Source organism: Muscardinus avellanarius (assembly GCF_963383645.1).
Source record: "Muscardinus avellanarius genome assembly, chromosome: 3".
Taxonomy (NCBI): domain Eukaryota; kingdom Metazoa; phylum Chordata; class Mammalia; order Rodentia; family Gliridae; genus Muscardinus; species Muscardinus avellanarius.
In genome coordinates, this window is record NC_137788.1 from 118,298,136 (window position 1) to 118,318,227 (window position 20,092).

At 46.6% G+C, this 20,092-nt stretch overlaps 1 protein-coding gene across 11 annotated transcripts in view; it reads right to left on the reverse strand.

The window, feature by feature from the left end:
- Positions 1 to 15,764: 15,764 nt before the first annotated feature.
- Positions 15,765 to 20,092, reverse strand: part of RPRD2 (regulation of nuclear pre-mRNA domain containing 2) — a gene marked incomplete at both ends in the record, with an annotated part of 69,057 nt that continues 64,729 nt past the window's right edge. For 5 of the 11 annotated variants that reach the window (XM_080690589.1, XM_080690587.1, XM_080690588.1 and 2 more), the window contains one exon: positions 15,765 to 18,481. In XM_080690589.1, coding sequence (XP_080546715.1) covers positions 15,765 to 18,481 — 2,717 coding nt within the window. The remainder of the gene's footprint in view (positions 18,482 to 20,092) is intronic. The other 6 variants (XM_080690585.1, XM_080690584.1, XM_080690593.1 and 3 more) reach the window with 2 other exon arrangements.

Genomic DNA, 20,092 nt, shown 5'->3' on the forward strand with positions numbered 1-20,092 from the left:
TGTCCTGCAGCTTTTTTCTTTTTCTTTCTTCCCCCCTTCCCCGAGAAGGGCTGGAGACCTCTTGAGAGGGAGAGCCAGAGAAAAACGGGCTGGAAGTGGTAGTTAGTCATTTCCCTTTAACCATAATTTTCTTTTTCCTTTTTCTTTTTTTTTAAATTTATTTTTTCTGGTACTAGGGATGGAACCCAGGGATATTCTACTTCCGAGCTACACCTCCAGCCTTATTTTTTATTCTTTATTTTGAAACAGGGTCTCTGAGTTGTAGAGGGCCTCACTAATTAGCTGAGGCTGACTGCGAACCGTGATCCTCCTGTTTCAGCCTCCCAAGTACTGAGATTACAAGTGTGTGCCACCACGTCCGGCATCCATAATTTTCTTTCTGTCTTTTTGTGTTGTGATACTGCAGGGGTGGAACCCATGGGCTTTCTGACTCTGGGCTATACCCCTCAGCCCTATTTTATAATTTATTTGAAAACAGGGTCTAAGTTGCTGAGAGCCTCACTGAGTAGCTGAGGCTGGCTTGGAACCTGTGCCATCCTCCTGTCTCAGCCTCCTAAGTGCTGGGATTACAAGCGCGCACTACCACACCTGCCTAAATAATTTTCTTATACTTGATTTTTAAGTTCTGTCTGGAACTTTATTTTTATTTTATTTTATTTATTTTTTTTTTTTTTTTTGCAGGTCTGGGGATGGAACGCAGGGGCATTCAACCTCCAAGCTACACCCCCTGCCCTATTTTTTATTCTTTATTTTGAGACAGGGTCTAAGTTGCAGAGGGCCTCACTAAGTAGTTGAGGCTGTCCACGAACCGCGATCCTCCAGTCTCAGCCTCCCGAATGCTGGGATTACAAGTGTGCGCCACCACACCCGGCTCTGTCTGGACTTCAACCAGACAGAAGTAGTGTAAATTCTGGACTTGCCATTAACTAAATAATATTTTCGGTAAATGATGATGATGATGATGATGCTGGGAATTGAACCCAGGGGTATTCTACCTCCAAGCTACACATCCAACTCTTATTTATTTGTTTATTTATTTATTTATTATTTATTTATTTATTTATTGGTACTGGGAATTGAGCCCAGAGGCATTCTACTTCTGAGCTACACCCCAGACCTATTTTATTTATTTATTTATTTATTTATTTATTTATTTATTTTGCGGGTTTGGGTATGAAACCCAGGGGCATTTGACCTCTAAGGTACACCCCCTGCCCTATTTTTTTATTCTTTATTTTTTGAAACAGGGTCTCACTAAGTTGCAGAGGGCCTCATAAGTACCAATTTTATTTATTATTTGCAAACCAGGGTCTCACAAGGTTGCTGAGAACCTCACTAGGTTGTCGAGTCCGACTTTGAACTTGCAATCCTCCTGTCTCAACCTTCCAAGTACTAAGATTACACTATTTTATTTTATTTTACTTATTTTTTGTGGGTCTGGGGATGGAACCCAGGGGAATTCTACCTCCAAGGTATACCCCCAGCCCTATTTTTTATTCTTTAATTTGAAACAGGGTCTCACTGAGTTGCAAAGGGCCTCACTAAGTAGCTGAGGCTGTCCTCAAACTGCGATCCTCCTGTCTCAGCCTCCCAAATGCTGGGATTACAAGAGTGCACCACCACACCAGCATATTTTTTATTTTGAAACAGCCTCACTAAATTATAGTAGAAAGTCTCACTAAATTGCTGAGGTAGGCCTTGAACTTGTGATGCTCCCATCTCCCAAGTACTGGGATTACAGGCATACACCACCATGCCTGGCTTGGTAAATTATTAAATTTCTTTAAGCCTCAGCTACTTAGGCACTCTGGAACTCAGTGAGACCCTGTTTCAAAATAAGGAATAAAAACTAGGGCAGGGGGTATAGCTTGGAGGTTGAATGGCCCTGGGTTCCATCCCCAGACCCACAAAAAAAAAAAAAAAAAAAAAAAAGAGAGAAGAATAGTCAGGTGTGGTGGCACAAACACCTTTAATGGCAGTACTTGGCTGAGGCTAAAACAATAGAATCCCAGGTTCAAGACCAGCCTCAGCAAATTGGTGGAGACTCTTGGCAATTTATCGAGACTGTGTTTCAAAATGAAAAATAAAATAAAAGCTGGGTGTAATGGTGCATGCTTGTAATCCCAGGATTTAGGAGGGTGAGAAGGATGATTGCAGTTTACAGCCAGCCTCAGCTACTTAGTGAGGCCCTCTACAATGTAATGAAACCATTTCAAAATAAATAATAAAAAATAGGGTAGGGGGTGTAGCTCGAATGCCCCTGGGTGTGATCCCCAAACCCGCAAAAAAAAAAAAAAAAAAAAAGGTCTGGTCTTGTAGATCAGAAGTGGAATGCCTCTGGGTTTCATTCCCAGTACTGCAAAAAAAAAAAAAAAAAAAAAAAAAAAAAAGATAAAAGAAGCAGGGCTGGGGGTATAGCTTGAAGGTAGAATGCCCCTGGGTTTCATTTCCAGTAAGGCAATAAATAAATAAATTCAAAAGAGCTGGACGTGGGAGGTGTAGCTCAGAGATAGAATTGCCCTGGGTTCAATCCCCAAAACCAAGAGAGGTAGTTTTATGTACTTCGTCTAACATGGTGCTTGGTATATGGTCGTGTGTAATATCTACAAGAAGCAATTATAAAGTGGGTGCAGTAGACACCTGTAATCCCAGTATACAAGAGGCTGAGACAGGAGAATTACAGGTTCAAAGCCAGCCTGGTCAACTTTGCAAGTTGACCAGTAACCTAGTAAGACCCCCTTTCCAAATAAGTAAAATTGTGCTGGTGGTGTAGCTCAGAGGGTAGACTGCCTCTGGATTCAATTCATTCGCCAGCAACACACACACATGCATGCACGCATGCATGTACACATGTACACACACACACGCACACACAGACACAGCAATTATAGCAGGATATGGTGGAGTAAGCCTATAACCTCAGTATTTGGGAGGCTGAAACAGGAGATCATAGGTTTGAGGATAGCCTCAGTAGCCCAGTGAAGCCTTCTTTTAAAATAAAAAGGGCCGAGGAGCCGGGCATGGTGGCGCACACTTGTAATCTTAGCATTTGGGAGCCTGAGACGAGAGGATCTCAGTTTGAGGACAGCCTCAGCTACTACTTAGTGAGGCCCTTTGCAACTCAGTGAGAACCTGTTGCAAAATAAAGACTAAAAAATAGGGCTGGGAAGCTGGGCATGGTGGCGCACGCTTGTAATCCCAGCATTTGGTAGTCTGAAACTGGAGGATTGCAGTTCGCAGACAGCCTCAGCTGCTTAGTGAGGCCCTCTGCAACTCAGTGAGACCCTGTTTCAAAATAAAGAATAAAAATAGGGCTGGGGTGTAGCTTGCAGGTAGAAGGCCCCTGGGTTCCATCCCTAGTACCCCCGAAAAAATGATAAAAAGGGCTTGGGGTATAGCTGGGATATACAATTCCCCTGAATTTAACCCCAGCAACACACACACACACACACACACACACACACACACACACACACACACGGACCTTAGAAACCTCTTTATCTTACAGATATGAAATTTAAGGTCAGAGAAGGTAAATCATTTAAATTCAAACAGTAACTGTTGCTGCTTCTCCTTCGCATGTGTGTGTGGTGCTTGGGATTGAACCCAGGGGCACTCTCCCTCTGAGTTACATCCCCAGCCCTATTTCTTTTTTTTTTTTTTTTTCTTTTTTTTTTTGTGGTACTGGGGTTCCTGGAAGCCCTTCCACCTCCGGGCTACACTCCCAGACCTATTTTTTACATTTTTTATTTGGAAACAGGGTCTCCTAAGCCAGCATGCGCGGCTGGCTTCGAACCTGCGCGATCCTCCTGTCTCTGCCTCCCAAGCGCGGGGATTACAAGCGTGCGCCACCACGCCCAGCAACACCCCCAGCCCTATTTCTTTCTCTCTCTCTCTTTTTTTTAAACAGGGTCTCCCTAGGTTGATGAGTCTCACGACTTGCTGAGGTTGTCCTCGAACCTGCGGTCCTCCTGTCTCAGCTAAGAATACAAACAGGTGCCACCACACCTGACCTGAAGTCGGCTTCTCAATCCAAAACCTACACACTTTCACGACATCTTACATCCTCTAGGAACTCAATTTACTCCCAATAGACTTATAGCCGGGCGTGGTGGCGCACGCTTGTCATCCCAGCATTGGGAGGCTGAGACAGGAGGATCGCGTTTCGCGGCCAGCCTCAGCTACTTAGGCCCTTTGCAACTCAGGGAGACCCTGTTTCAAAATAAAGAATAAGCCGGGCGTGGTGGCGCACGTTTGTAATCCCTGCGCTTGGGAGGCTGAGACAGGAGGATCGCACAGGTTCGAAGCCAGCCTCAGCTACTGAGTGAGGCTCTCAGCAACTTAGTGAGATCCTGTTTCCAAATAAAAAATATAAAATATGTCTGGGAGTATAGCCCAGAGGTAGAAGGCCTCTGGGTTCCAACCCCACTACCACACACACACACAAAATAAATAAATAAATAAATAAATAAATAAAAAGAATAAAAGTTGGGCATGGTGGCAACGCTTGTAATCCCAGCATTCGGGAGGCTAAAACAGGAGGATCATGGTTCACGGACAGCCTCAGCTACTTAATGAGGCCCTTTGCAACTCAATGAGACCCTGTTTCAAAATAAAGAATTAAGCCGGGAGTGGCGGCGCATGCTTGTGATCCCCGCACTTGGGAGGCAGAGACAGGAGGATCGCGCAGGTTCAAAGCCAGCCTCTCTGGCTTAAGAGACCCTGTTTCCAAATTTAAAAAATACATATATACGTGTGTGTGTGTGTGTGTGTGTGTGTGTGTGTGTGTATAGTGTGTCTGAGAGTGTAGCCTGGAGGTAGAAGGTTTTACAGGAACCCCAGTACACAAAAAAATAATAATAAAGAATAAAAGCTGGACGTGGTTGCGCACGCTTGTAATCCCAGCATTCAAGAGGCTGAGACAGGAGGATCGCGGCTCGTGAACAGCCTCAGCTACTTAGTGAGGCCCTCGGCAACTCAGTGAGTCCTTGTTTCAAAATAAAGAATAAAAACAAGCCGGGCGTGGTGGCGCACGCTTGTAATCCCAGCATTCGGGAGGCTGAGACAGGAGGATCGTGGTTCGCGGACAGCCTCAGCTACTTAGTGAGGCCTCTGCAACTCAGTGAGACCCGGTTTCAAAATAAAGAATAAAAAATAGGGCAGGGTGTGTAGCTCGGAGGTCAAATGCCCCTGGGTTCCATCCCCAGACCCGCCCCCCCAAAAAAATAATAAAAACAGAGCTGGGGGTGTAGCTTTGAGGTAGAATGCCCCTGGGTTCCACCTCCAGTACTGCAAAACAAAACAACAACATTAGAAACACGTTTTTATTTGTGGTAAAGTATAAAGGGCCATTCTTTGTGGGCAGCTGTGTGCTTCCCAGTGGCTCCCAGTTTGCCCCCCTGGCCTGGGGGTGGGGACGGTTGGTGTTGGCTTCTAAGTTTCAGTGGTGATAGAATCCAGGGTTGTGGAGGAAGAGTTGCCAGAGAAAGCTGTTTAATCTGGGTTTCCAGGGGCCAGAAGTTCTGTCCAGGGAGGGCTGCTGATCCGAGTCAGAGGCACCACTCTGGATCTTGGCTCCATTTTGGCAGGTTAGAACTCTGAAATACAAAGAGAAGGGGACAAGACAGTGGGAGAGGTTCCTAGGGGAGAGGCAGAAGAAGGCAGTAAGAATTCTTAAATGGCCTTTAGAAAGGCAGGGCATTTCTCAGGTCGTGTTACATTGCAGGCAACCAAATGGCAGGTGCTCAATAAATAATTATTGAATTAAGTATGTACCAATCGCTGTATTATCGAGATGCTCCATAGGCTATAGACTGATCCAAGTCTTGAATCACTGCCTTGTCCTCTTTTGTTGGGATTGTGGGGATAAGTAGGCTACCTAGATGGCAGCTCCCTACACTCACTCCCCAAACATTTACTGACTGCTGACGGTGCGATGTGCTGAGCTGGGTGCCACGGAGATGCCAATCGATCAAGGATCACAGCATCCCACCCTCACAGCAGGCAGCACGAGCCAGTTAAGGTCGGTTCCATAATGACTGCTTCTCCAACTTCTGACTAGCCTATGCCTCAGGCTCTGGGAATTTTAACCCGTTAGCCTCAGTCCAGGAGACATCTAATCCTGGAATGTCTCTTGTTGCCCTCCTCACCCCTGACAGCCAGAATACGGCTGAGCCGGGCGTGGTGGCGCACGCTTGTAATCCCTGTGCCTGGGAGGCTGAGACAGGAGGATCGCACAGGTTCGAAGCCAGCCTCAGCTACTTAGTGAGGCTCTCAGCAACTTAGTGAGACCCTGTTTCCAAATAAAATATAAAATAGGTCTGGGAGTATAGCCCGGAGGTAGAAAGCCTCTGGGTTCCACCCCCAGTACCACCAAACACACACACACACACACACACACACATGCACACACACACACACACACACACACACACACACACACAAATACTGAATACTTTCTCTGTGCTGAGTGCTAAGCTTTCATCCTCAATTCCTAGGACAGCCCTGTCAGGGGGCATACTTATTCTCACCTTAAAACATAGAAAAGCCGGGCGTGGTGGTGCACATTTGGAATCCTAGTACTTGGGAGGCTGAGACAGGAAAATCACAGGTTTAAGGAAAGTCTCAGCAAGTAGTGAGACTCTCATCAACGTAGCAAGACCCTGTTTCTAAATTAAAATAAGTCTGGAGTTTTAGTTTGGAAGTAAAATGCCCCTGGGTTCAATCCCCAGCGCCATAAAAGAAACATAAAAGCCGGGCGTGGTGGCGCACACTTGTAATCCCCGCGCTTGGGAGGCAGAGACAGGAGGATCACGCAGGTTCGAAGCCAGCCGCACGCGCTGGCTTAGGAGACCCTGTTTCCAAATAAAAATGTAAAAATAGGTCTGGGAGTGTAGCCTGGAGGTAGAAGGGCTTCCAGGAACCCCAGTACCACCAAAAAAAAAAAAAAAAGAAACATAAAAAATGAGGCAGGTATGCGGATATATGCCTGTTAGCTCTGTATTTAGGAGGCTGAGACAGGTGGATTATAGGTTCAAGGCCAGCCTCAGCAGCTCAGTGAGACCCTGTTTCACAATAAAAAATAAGCTGGGCGTGGTGGCACACACTTTTAATCTCAGCACTTGGGAGACTGAGACAGGAGGACTGTGATTCACAGACAGCCTCAGTTACTTAGTGAGGCCCTTTGCAACTCAGTGAGACCCTGTTTCAAAGTAAAGAATAAAAAATAAGGCTGGGAGTGTAGCTCGGAGGTAGAATGCCCCTGAGTTCCATCTCCAGTACCGCAAAAATAAAAATAAAGAAATATATATATAATAAGCTAGGCATGGTGCTGCATACTTGTAATCCCAGCATTTAGGAGGCTGAAAATGGAAAATTGTGGTTTGCTGCCAGCCTCAGCTACTTAGTGAGGCCCTTTGCAACTCAGTGAGACCCTGTTTCAAAAATAAAAAAGTCTTAAAAATAGGGCTGGGGATGTAGCTCGGAGGTACATTGCCCCTGGGTTCCATCCCCAGTACTGAAAAAAAAAAAAAAAAAGAAAGAAAAAAGGAATAAAAAATAGGCCGAGTGTGGTGTGCATACTTGTAATCCCAGCATTTGGGAGGCTGAGACAGGAAGATGGTGGTTTGTGGACAACCTCAGCTACTTAGTGAGGCCCTTTACAATTCAGTGAGACCCTGTTTCAAAATAAAAAAATAAATAAGGCTGGGGATATAGATCAGGGTAGAATGCCCCTGGGTTCAATCTTAGGTACAAAAATAAATAAATATAAAATAAAGTCGGCTGTGGTGGCACACACTTGTAATCCCAGTACTTGGGAGGCTGAGACAAGAGGATTGTGGGTTTGTGGCCAGCCTCAGCTACTTAGTGAGGTCCTCTAAAATTTAGTGAGACTCCATTTCAAAATAAAGAATAAAAAATTGGACTGGGGGGTGTAGCTTGGGGTAGAATGCCTCTAGGTTCAATCTCCACTATCACAAAAATAAAATAAAATATATAAAATAACATAGAGCTGGGGTGTAGCTCTGAGGTAGAATGCCCCTAAATTCAATCCCTAGTATACACACACACACACACACACACACACACACACACACACACAGTGTAGGGAAAAGTGAATCCTAAGAAAGGGTATCTGAGACCCTTAGTCAAGTTTTAGAAAATTCTCAGCTTTAGCTGGGCATGGTGGCACACGCTTGTAATCCCAGCGCTTGGGAGGCTGAGACAGGAGGATCACATGGGTTCAAAGCCAGCTTCAGCTACTTAGTGAGGCTCTCAGCAACTTATGTGAGACCCTGTTTCCAAATAAAATATAAAATGGGTCTGAGAGTATAGCCCAGAGGTAGAAAGCCTCTGGGTTCCACCTCCAGTACTTTTAGATTAGGTATCCTGCCAGGTACCAAGGCACACACCTAATCCCAGTACTTGGGAGGCTGAGACAGGAAGATTGCAAAAAAGACCTTGTTTCCAAATAAAATATAAAATAGGTCTGGGAGTGTTGCCTGAAGGTAGAAAGCCTCTGGCTCCATCCCCAGCAACCACACACACAAAAATAGGGCTGGGGGTAGAGCTTGGAGGTAGAATGCCCTTGGGTTCCATCCCCAGTAACTAACACACACACACACACACACACACACACACACACACACACACACAGAGGGAAATAATAAAAAAATAAGAAATACCCCTAGCCTACTAAATGCTTTTGAGGCTCAAAAAGTGGCCAAGCAGCTAGATGGATAGGAAGTGGTATGGGTGTTAGGTTTATTATTCTTGTTGTTTTTAGGTACTGGGTATCGAAACCGGGGGTAGTCCACCTTCAAGCTACACTTCCAGCTTTTTTATTTTGGAAGCAGGGTCTAGCTCAGTTGCTGAGACAAGCCTTGAATTTGTGATCCTCCTATCTCAGCCTCCCAAGTACTAGGATTACAGGCCTGCACCACCACTTCAGGCTAAAATTTTTTTTTTTTTTTTTTTTTTTTGTCTTGGAAGGTTTAGAATGGGGCCAACTTTTACTTCTGTTTGAAGCAGCCACAATGGGAGAAAGTTCAGCCAAATTTGAGTAGATAGAGGGGAAAGCTTCCTGCCAGGGGCAGGGAGATAATCTGTACTTTGGCTTTGAAAAACAAAGCCCTGGGCTCACCTAAAATATCCACTAGGATTTCCCTTCTCTGAGACATCTCTGGAGTCTGTAGAAGAGAAACAAGGAAACAGACGCCTCCTCCCTCGCCTCAACCTTGACTGGCCAGGTCAAGGCCAGGGGAGGAAGAATGTGGAAATATAAACAGAGCCAGTTCAGGGATGTCAACTTAGGTTCAATGCTGAAGTAAGAAAATAAACAACCAAGGAAAGAGCCAACTACTCTTACAAATCCCAAATACATCTATAGAAGGGAACAGCAACTAAGGCTGCTGGGTGGTACACGCCTATAATCCGCTTATAATCCCAGGGCTATAGGATGCAGGAGGCTAAGGCTGGAGGGCTACAAAGTTGGAGGCCAGGGTGAGGTAACTTAGAGAAACCTTGTATCAATATAAAAATTAAAAAGAATTGGGGATGTAGCTCAGAGGTAGAGGGTCCCTGGGTTCCATCTCTAGTACCACAAAACAAAACCAAGACTTCCTATCAACTCTTTACTGACCTCTCTGGCTCTTGGCAGCGACTGGCTGCCCTCTCTGCTATCTCCTGTAGGTGCAAAGGATCCTACCTGAACCCAGGGGGAAACACACCTGGATGCTGTCAAGCTCCTTTCTATCCAGTCCAACAAAAAATCCCGAGGAAAAAAATGTAGAAAGTCTCAAGTGCTCTCTACCACAGAGTACTGATTTCTCAATAAGGAGACACAATGGGATAAGGGAGGAAGGAAATTTACTGGCGTGCTCAACTCGCCGTGAACCTGAACAGGTCCAGAGGGGTTGAACCAACACCCTTCTGAATCAAACGCGAAACATCACCGCCTGGTTTCTCAGCTGGCACTGCTAAGCTCACTATCCCCTCCGCCCATGTCTGTATTCTCAAAAATTGATTCTTGACTAGGAGAGAACAAAGAGAAAGGGCTGAAAAATATAGAACAAACAAAAGCATGGAGGGGCTGGGAATGGAGCTCAGAGGTGGAGCAAGTGCTCAGCAGGGGTGGGGCCTGGATTCCACCCCCAGTACCAGGGGGAAAGAAAAGAGATGCCTTAAGGTAATTCTAAGTTTCTAAATAGATCTTCGCTTTAACCCCTTTCCTACAAACTTGTAAATAAGCAAAACTTTTCTCCTGCTGGGGATGGTGGCACACACCTGTAATCCCAGTACTTGGGAACTGAGGGAGGAGGACCACAGGTTAGAAGCCAGACTCAGCTATTTAATGAGGCCCTTGCAACTCAGTGAGACCTTGTTTCAAAATTAAAAAAAAGAAAAAAAGAAAAAAAAAGAAAACGGCTGGGGGTGTAGCTCAGAGGCAGAATGCCCCTGGGTTTCAGTCCCTAATACCAAAAAATAAATTTCTCCTTTCCTTCGTCAACAGCATCAAAAGCAGTAACTTTGAGAAATGGCGGTGCAGTGTAATCCCAGTACCTGAGAGTCTGAGACAGGAGGATCGCAAGTTCACAGCCAGTCTCAGCTACTCAGTGCTGCTCTCGGCAACTTGGTGAGACCATTTCAAAATAAAGAATGAAAAAAAGAGTGCTGGGGGTGTAACTCAGAGGTAGAATGCCCTGGGTTCAATCTCCAATACCAAAAAAGCAAAAACAAACCAGAAACTTTTGAGGATTGGTTTTCCATCAGCCTTGCTACCTTCAAGCACCTGTGCTTGTATACACTTCTACTTGGGGGAAGAGGGAGCAGGATGTTTACATAAGAGTGGGGATCACTTGCTGGCGGCCCTCTAGCAAGCCTTCTCTGCAGGCTCAGTGAGTTATTACCCAGCAATTGTGCACAGCAGCTGACCAGACTTGTCTTTGGTTACTCATAAACAAGTATGAGAAACGCCCCGTACCCATTCTGACGGTGTGGTGCTGTGTCTACACACGAGGCAGTTCAGCCCTGCTACACACGATTGGCTAAGTTTAGGGAAGGAAGTTACACATTTTCAGTAACATGGTCAGAAAGGCTAACAAGGAAGTATAAGGTGCTGCTTCCTTAGGGGTAGAGATGGGAATCAGGTGGGCAAGTCTTGAGGGGATAAGGAAGAAAGGGCGAGCTAGATTCCAGAAGCAGCCAGAACAGTGATACACCCTACCTGCTGGGTGTGTTCCTAGGCCACTGCTATTTCTGAAGTGTCTTGTGACACACGTATGTGGCCTCACGTAATCAGGGCTGCTATTTAGAGCCTTCTACCCCGCCAGTGACCCAAGCCCGACCCAGATGCAGGGACTATCCTTCTTTACCTCAGAAAGCCAACATTCCACTTACTGGGTTCTGAGAAAAGGGATGGAGTAAGAGAAGGTTAAATGTGGCTTCTGCATGACAGGTGGCCAACAGCTGCAGCAAGGGTAGCTGTGGGGAAGCTGGCCAGGAGGATCCCCACCACACCCCCCCCCCCCCAGTCCTATGCTAGCTTTAAAACTACTTCTTGGATCAGGTGTGATGGCACACACCTGAAACCCCAGTGCTTGAGAGGCGAAGATAGGAAGATTGCAGGTTTGAGGCCAGTCTCACAAATTTAGCAAGTCCCTGTTTCAAAATTAAAAGAAAAAAACCAACAATAATAAGGCTGGAGGGATAGCTCAGTAGTAGAGCACCCCTAGGTTTAACCCCCAGTACCACAATAAACATAAAAGTAAATAATAAAACGCACCTTGGCTTACAATTGTACAACTTTTGAAACACACATAATCATCTACACAGTCCATCCACTCTGCCACCAGCCACTCCCTGAACATCTTGATCTCACCCCACCTTCACACAACTATACAAAGGACCAAGCAGGAATCCGAGAAGGCTGTGGAGGGCTGAGGCCTCGATGGCTTTGGTGACAGCTAGATGAGGTCAACGTGAGAGGGGAGAAGTCAACCACACCACAAAGAAAACCGTACTTTATTCAACAGGAAACACATATTAGGGATAAAGAGATCATTTTAAAAAAGGAATGGCTGGAAGAAAGTGCAAGCAGCCATGAGGGAGCAGATGGGTGGTCTGTGGCATTTCTGCGCGCCCCAGTGTGGGCCCACACACCACACTTACCCCCTTCCCCACATGCCCTCAGACCAAAGGCCGACACAGCTGTACTTCAGAGAGCTATCCAGGCTTTTCGTTCTGCACTCAGTAGCTGGCTCCATCTTCAGCATGTTGCATCTTTGCTGCAGAAAACTTAGGCTTTGCAAACACAAGTCTGTTCCATAAAGCAGTTTCAGCTCCTGGAGATGTTCCCTCCTATTTACACTCACCAGAGAAGCCAGGGGCCCTTGGTCTCAAAGCCCCAGTCTCAAAGAAAAATGTCAAACCTTTAGAACTAGTTGTTTTATTAAATGATATCAATACACATTTCAAAAGGATTTCATTTTTGTTGCCTCTAAAGCATGTATTTGTTGTTTTCCACACCGAACACGTGAGAATATCAATCCAACATATCTAATTTTAATCTTAACAGGCACCCCCACAAAATAAAAAAAAGGAGGGGGAGGAGAGGGAGGAAGCAATAATTTACAGCGGCTTCAAAACAGCAACAGCTGATGCTTAACTCTGTTTGAATGGATAACTCCAGGATTGATAGTGAATTCTCTGCAATTAAGAAGTTTAGCATATTCACAGTATCAAGATAGGAGATAGGTTTGCTGTACCATATACATCACAAACACGATGTTCCTGGCAGTGGAAAGGATAAAAGTCCTATTCTCTGTTCATTTTATCCTCTCTGGAATCAAACCAAATTCTGTTTACCTCCACTCTTGGGTAGGATGAGGGGAGCAGGGAGGGCACTCTCAGGTAAGCTGACAGAAGGCGGAACTCCAACAAAACACTAAGGACCCTACTTCTGATACCAAATCACTGGACTTTTAAGTGGTACTAGTGCACTCATTAGGATTCTTTGTGATTTTACAGTGAGCACCAAGGACCTTAGTAACAACTTCTCAAATTCTTTCATATGAATCATGTCCTCGCTAAGACAACTGTTACGCTTTCTTTGAAAAATATCTTATTTATTTTTCAAACTCAGGTTGAAATACAAAAGTCAGAGCATTGTCATGGAGTTTTAAATCACAGACACAGAAAGAATAAAACCCCTTTGTTTCGTGTTTATGAATACCAGAATTGTCTTTTTGTTTCACTATATCACATATATACATGGTTGTCTTCTTTGACTGCTGTAGACGGATTTCCTTAAAATAGCTGACAGTCTCATATAAATCCTCACTTCCATCCTGAAACAAGTGCACTGAGGATTTTGTGGCAAAAACTAAACCAAACAAAAATATTCCCCATCAACCCCTTACAAGTCCATCTCTGAACTGTACAACAGCATCTCCCTTGCACATACTGGCCATCATGCTTCTGAGGACAGATATCCTGCCTCAACATTCAGGAGGCCATTTTCCTGACATACTCACGTTTTCTGATAGTCAAATGGTCAGAGAGCCTTTTCAAGTAAACACTACGTGTAGCTTAAACAAGAGCAGCAAAAAGAATTCACATTATTTTATTCTAAAATTTAAAAAATCCCACTTAATTTCTGAAAAAACAAAAACCAACTAACCAAAAAACAAAACCCTCAGTTTTGAAAGTCAAATAGAATTCTCCTGACCCCCATCCCCATTCTTCTCTCCTATGCTTTTCCACTAAACAAATGTCTGAGGGCTCAGCGTAACTATACCTTTTTTGCTTCACTATACTATATATCCCTCCCCCTAACAACATATCATGCATTTTTGTGGGGGAAAGCTACTGGGCAGAGAAGCTTGAGAGGGTCAAAGAAAAAAAACCAGCTGGCTTACGACCAGATGCGCACAGGAAGATGAACGGCTTGCTGCATCCTAACCACAGAACAGAAGGTGAGCCGAGCCCAAATAAATAACGTGGAATACATCACACAAATCCCCAAACATACCTGGTTTAAGTGCTCTTTCTGAAAAAAGTTAAATTTATTCTGAGACAAAGAATTGTCTTCTGTCACTGCACAGCCCACCCTCCCCCATCTTTAATATTCCACTGGAGGACAGAGGGAGAATTCTCTACAGTCAGTACTGTGTTAACTTGGGAGAAAGTATATGAAACTTGGTGAGATTCTTTCTAAAGTTCGACACAGTTTTACTCGTCTAACTGGAGCTCTACTGAGGTGTACTTTGGGCTAAAATACTAAATTTAAAAAGTTTTTGTAAGTAGCATTCAATTTTCAGTGTCCCTGGATAAGAAGGTATGAACACTCAAAGCATAGTGATTATCTTTATCCCAAGTACTAGATATAAAAACACAAACAGGCCCTTTGGATTGGGGAGGACAGTGGTCCTCTCTCGTGTAAAATGATGACAGAAACATCTTTACTTCCTATCGAGGGTGGGAGCCTTGAGATGTGACAGGTGCTACCTGCAGAGCAGGGTCGCTTGGATTTGTCAGGTCCTTCTATTTTCTGTAAAGACATGAATGTTTCTAAGACACATTTAAAGAGGTGTAAGATAAAGATACTACTAAAACTCTTTGAAATACCAGAAAAAGGGTGTATACAGACAGGGGCAAGGGAAAAAGGAAGATAAGGACATTTTCCTTTCACTAATCTTTAATGTTTGCTTAAAATCCCCAATGAGTATCATATTAGGGAGGCACCATGGTAAAACGAATGTGTACTTATGTTAAAAAGCACAAGAATATTTCACTTGAACCTTTTTATCAAGTGTCAACTGTGTGACTCTCTAGCCAAAATGGAGTGAAAACTGAGGGAAAAAAACAAAGTCAAGGAAGAAAAGCAGGAGCAGGAGCTTGTGGGAGACGGCAGAAACTACTGGAAAGTGTTTCCTAGACCCTCGATTACAAGACAGCCAGTCAGAGCACACCACCAGTAGTTCCTCTCTTAGCTTCATAGAGTAAAGGCACTCCTTACTTTAACTTTGAAATTAGATTCAGCCCCTCTTCCATCCAAGGACAAGGAGAAAACTTTGTACCAGGATAGAATGAGGTTCATGTTGCCTCAAAGTTGCTGCCTCACAGAGATCTGGAGAAAGGGGCTGATTTCAAAACAAAACAAACAAAAACAAGTAACATTTTAGGAGAAGGGTAAAGAACTCAACTTCAACATGCCTTTAAAAACAAAACAAGAAAAATAAGCAGGAAAGGCCCAAGGTCTCCCACATTTCCTCCCCTACATCTCGTGGCTGTCAGCAGGACAAGGCAGACAGGGCAGGGAGCCAGGCTCCTCCAGCAGTTACTGAGCTGAAGAGGGAAGGGGCGTGATGCTCCACGGACTGCCACAGCCAGGCCCGAGTAACACCCCAACATTGCACATGCCATCATCTGTACTGGTGGAAGTTTTATTTCAAATGTAGTAATACTCTTCAGTAGATGGGTAAAGATGGTTTTCCTCCCCACTCCCCAACCAAACGAAGTGGCTTTGGTTTGTTTCTTTACCTTTTCTTTTTAAAGATACAAACAGCTTGGGGAAAGTAGTAAGTGCCAGGAGGAGACTGGGTGGAAGAGTAAAATGTAAGCACAGGTAACTTTTTAATTTGGAAGGGAGGCCCTTTATCATCATAAAAAAATAAATCAGGGAGGGAAAACAAACAAAAACGACAATACACCCAACTCCTACTTCCAATGCTCTACTGTTCAAATTGCCTTCCCCTCAGCTTCCGTCAGTACCTGGGAGGGAAGAATGGGCGTTTTGGTGCAAAGAACGGAGGGCCCCTAGCAAAAGGTGGCCTGGGTCTCTTTAAACTGTGGAATGGGTCTCTGCCAAGGAAAGGCTCTCTGGGCCGAAAGTCTGGCCGGGGACTCCGTAACATTATACCACTCCGGCCGACGGTGTCTCTGTGAGAGGGACCCAAGGGGGGAGCCGTGCCGCTGCCTCCCCCACCTCCTCCTCCATGGCCCGGGCCCAGGTGCTCCAGGGAGTGGGCGGGCAGGCTCAGGCCAAGGCCAGGGCCGTTGAGGTCCCGTGGGGTGGGGCCCCCGTGGTCCCTGGGTCCTGCAAGCACCCCAAAATGCTCGGCCAGGGTCCCCTGAAGGAGGGAACTATGGTCCTTGGGGAAAACGGCCACAGCCCCTGCCACGCCGTGCTCTGCCAGTGGTGGGGCTGGGAAGGGCACGACCCCAGAGTGGTCAACGGGGGGCGGCGGGGTGGAGAAGGGGACAGCGCTCCCCGCACTGCTGTGCTCCCCGGGGGGCGGCGGCGGGGGCGGGGTGGGGAAGGGGACCCCTCCGTGCTCCCCGGGCGGCGGCGGCGGGGCTGCGTGGGCCAGGCCGGCCTCCTTGGAGAAGGGGTTCGAGAGCTCCACAGAGGGCGAGAAGAGGCCGCCGTGATCCTTGGGAGGGCCGGACGGCGCGGAAGCCGGCCCCACCGGCTCTCTCTGGAAGGGCGCCCCGTGCTCCACGGAGGACTGGGGGCGATGATGCTCGAATGTGGAGTTGAAGCTGTTGGAGCGGAAGCTGCCGACACTCTCCTGAAACTGGGGCGCCCGCTCCTTGTACGGTGTGGATTTAAAGCCCGCGAGGCCTGCGCTGCCGCCGCCCCCCAGGGGTGCCAGCTCGGAGGCGCTGGAGGGGCCGTTGTCGAAAGCGCCGCCCGCCGAGCTCAGGTCGAACCACCCCACCCTGGCGGCCTCTCGCCCGTGTCCTCTGCTCCCCTTCCCGGGCACGCGGATGGACTCCACCGTCTGGATGGGCTCCCCCGACATCCTCCGGTGGGCAGCGTTGTGGTAGCCCAGCGTCTCTATGGGGGCCCCCTTCTCCTCGGTGCTGTCGGGCAAGTCCAGGCAGGAGGAGGAAACGCGGGTCTCGATGCGGTAGCGCTCTTCCTGCTGCGGGGCGGCGGCGGCCAGGCTGGGCTGCGCGAGGCCGGCCAGGCCGACGCCGTCCCCGGGCACGCCCTGGCCGGGCGTCTGGCCGAAATGCTTATCATCCGAGGGTTTGCGCGAGGCGTTTTTAAGCATGTTCTTAAACTCAATCGTCGACGTGGTGGAAATGGTGGAGGCCAGGACTTTCTCCACGCCCGACGTGGGCGGGGGGCCCGGGGGAGCGGCCAGGGTGCTCTGCGGAGAGAAAAGGGAACGGTGTGGGACTGGGTGAGGAGAGTCTGGGTACTGCTTCTGTGGCAGACTGAGATGCCCAGTGCTGGACTGAGACAAGCTATTGTGGTTGGAGTCGGGGGCGAAAAACGAATCGTTCTTACTCGGAGATGGTGACCGGTCAGACCCAGGTTCACTCCCTCTTATGCTGAAGGTACCAAAGAGCCCAGGGGAGGACGAGAGCCGGTCACAGTTCTCACTAGAGTCCAGGAGGGCCCTTACAGCCGGAGGGAAGGCAGACTTGACCCCAAACTCCTGGCCCCTGTGGCTATAACTGGACAGAACTGGCTGGTACTCGGTGGCATCGGAAAGCTTGCTTGACTTCAGGATGGATTTGGCTGGTTTCTTCTCTAGGTTCATCATGGCAGAAGGTGGAGGCCCTGAATACTCAAAATCTCGGTAGTCTTCATCTTCTTGGAAAGAAGTATCTGGATAGAACTTTTCCTGTGAAGAGTCCATCAAGGAAGATGGTCTCTCCAGCCCATCAGCAGGCTGTTTAAAGGGAGAGTCATTGCCCAGGCCAAAGGGGCGGTATGTAGAAGCGGAATTGGAGAGCTCGCGGGGGTAGTTTTCTTCTCTCCCAGGGGGTGGTGATCTTGTACTGCTGGGTGTTGAGGAACCAGGGCTAATGATCTTAGAAAGCAGGGACATGGTGTCTACACTGCTGGATGTGGGCTTGTCCATCATCTCGTCCTGGGTGGGCGTCCCACTCCGCTCGTCCCGTACGGGGGTTCCATCAATGTTGTCGATGGAGGTGCTAGTAGGGCCACGCTGGAAATCTGAGGGATGGCTCTCTGATGGGGCACTGGCCCCCAAACTGCTCAGGATGGGGATGTTTAAGTTTAAGCCACTGAAGCCAGGATTACCTTTTAAGAAGTTGTGGATCTTCATTTCCAGGCTGGGGGAGGTCGACTCTGACTCCAGTTTTGGCTTGGAGATCTCTGAGGATTGGCACATGGCAACTTCAGTAGGTGGCGCAGCGGGGCTGGTACTGTGGGTACCTGTAAACCCTAGAGAGTTGGATGGTAGCTTAAAAGTAGTGCTTGGGAGCCCTGGGCTTTGCCCAATTGACGCCTTGCTGGCTGAAGTTGAAGAGACTTCAGAAGTGGACGAATTAGGAGAATAGTTGAAGCTTTTGGTAATAAAAGATTGGGTATTAGAGGGCACATTTCTTCCCTTTATGGTAGAGACTGTGGTGTTGGCAGGGGAGGCTGATGTGCTCTGAGATGCAGCTTCACTGGCTGGAACTGAGTTCCCAGTAACAGTCTGAAGTAAAGATGACAGGCCTGTAGAAACAAAGATTAGAGGGGTTAAAAAGAACAACGCCCTACCATGTACTAAAAACAATCTAGGCTTATTAAATATTCTCATTCATTCTGGTGGGAACCAAACAGAGTTTAAAATCTGAAGCCAAAGGAAATCCAGACCAAACAAGCAGTGGCTAAATGTCACAAAAAACACTGGACCGATTTATCAGTTTAGGAGAGCAGATCACTGAAATGTTTCCAGTGCAGTTCAGAAACAATTCTAAATGGCACAAAGGCAACAGGAAGGGAGAGATTTTAATGTCAGAATCATTCACAGTTTAAGTAAGGCAAAGCAGGAAAAGAAAGGAGGCAAAATTATTCCTAAAACAACACTTTAGGCCAGTATTTCTTAATGTTTGATCTGTAGAAATGTTTCTCTAAATGCAAATGGATATCCTGCCCTACTTTCCTTCCCAAACTCTACAACTGTCTCCAATAAGTTGATGCACACAATTCTCAATTTGCATATACAAATACAGGACTTTATTTGAACAGGGTATAATGTTTTCAATAAATACATTAGCCTAGTGTGTGTGTGTGTGTGTGTGTGTGTGTGTGTGTGTGTGTGTGTATCTGTCTGTGGTGCTGGGCTTGAACCTAGGTGCATTCTATAGAACTCTGAGTTACACCCCACCCCTGTTTTATTTCTATTTTGGAACAGGGCTAAGTTGTGGAGGCCTTGCTTTAGTTGTTAAGGTTGCCTTTGCACTGCCCAAGTATCACAGGGATGCACCACCATGCCCGGCTTGTTGCTAACTTTTTTTGCGTATGGGTCTAGGGATGGAACCCAGGGGCATTCAACCTCCAAGCTACATCCCCTGCCCTATTTTTTATTCTTTATTTTGAAACAGGCTCTCACTAAGTTGCGGAGGGCCTAAGTAGCTGAGGCTGGCCACTAACTGTGATCCTCAGGTCTCAACCTCCCGAATGTTGGGATTACAAACTTGCACTACCACACCCAGCAGAAAATGTCTTTTAGTGAGGATCTCAGCAACTTAGTGAGACCCTGTTTCCAAATAAAATATAAAATAGGTCTGGGAGTATAGCCCGGAAGTAGAAGGCCCTGGGTTCCACCCCCAATATCCCCCCCACACAAACAGACACACACACAAAGATGGGGGGGAGAGGGAGGGGGAGAGGGAGAGAGGGAGGTGTGTGTGGGATGCACATTTGTAATCTTGAAAGGCTGAGATGGGGATTTCGGTTCATGGACAGCTTCGGCTACTTAGGCTCTCCAAAACTTTGTGAGACCTTGTTTAAAAGTAAAGAATAAAAAATAGGGCTGGGAGTATAGCTTGGAGGTAGAATGTCTCTGGTTTCAATCTCCAGTGCAACACACACACACACACACACACACACACACACACACACACACACTCAACAAAGAAATAACAGAAAATCCTACAAATTCAATCATATGCTGGGGATTATTTACCCATTTCTTTTTTCATTCTTTTTTAATTTTTTGGTACTAAGGATTGAACCCAGGAGCATTCAATATTTGAGCAAGATCCCCAGCCCTATTTATTTTTTATTTTGAAAAGAGGGTCTTGCTAAATTGCTGTCTCTCTCCTAGAACCTGTGATCCTC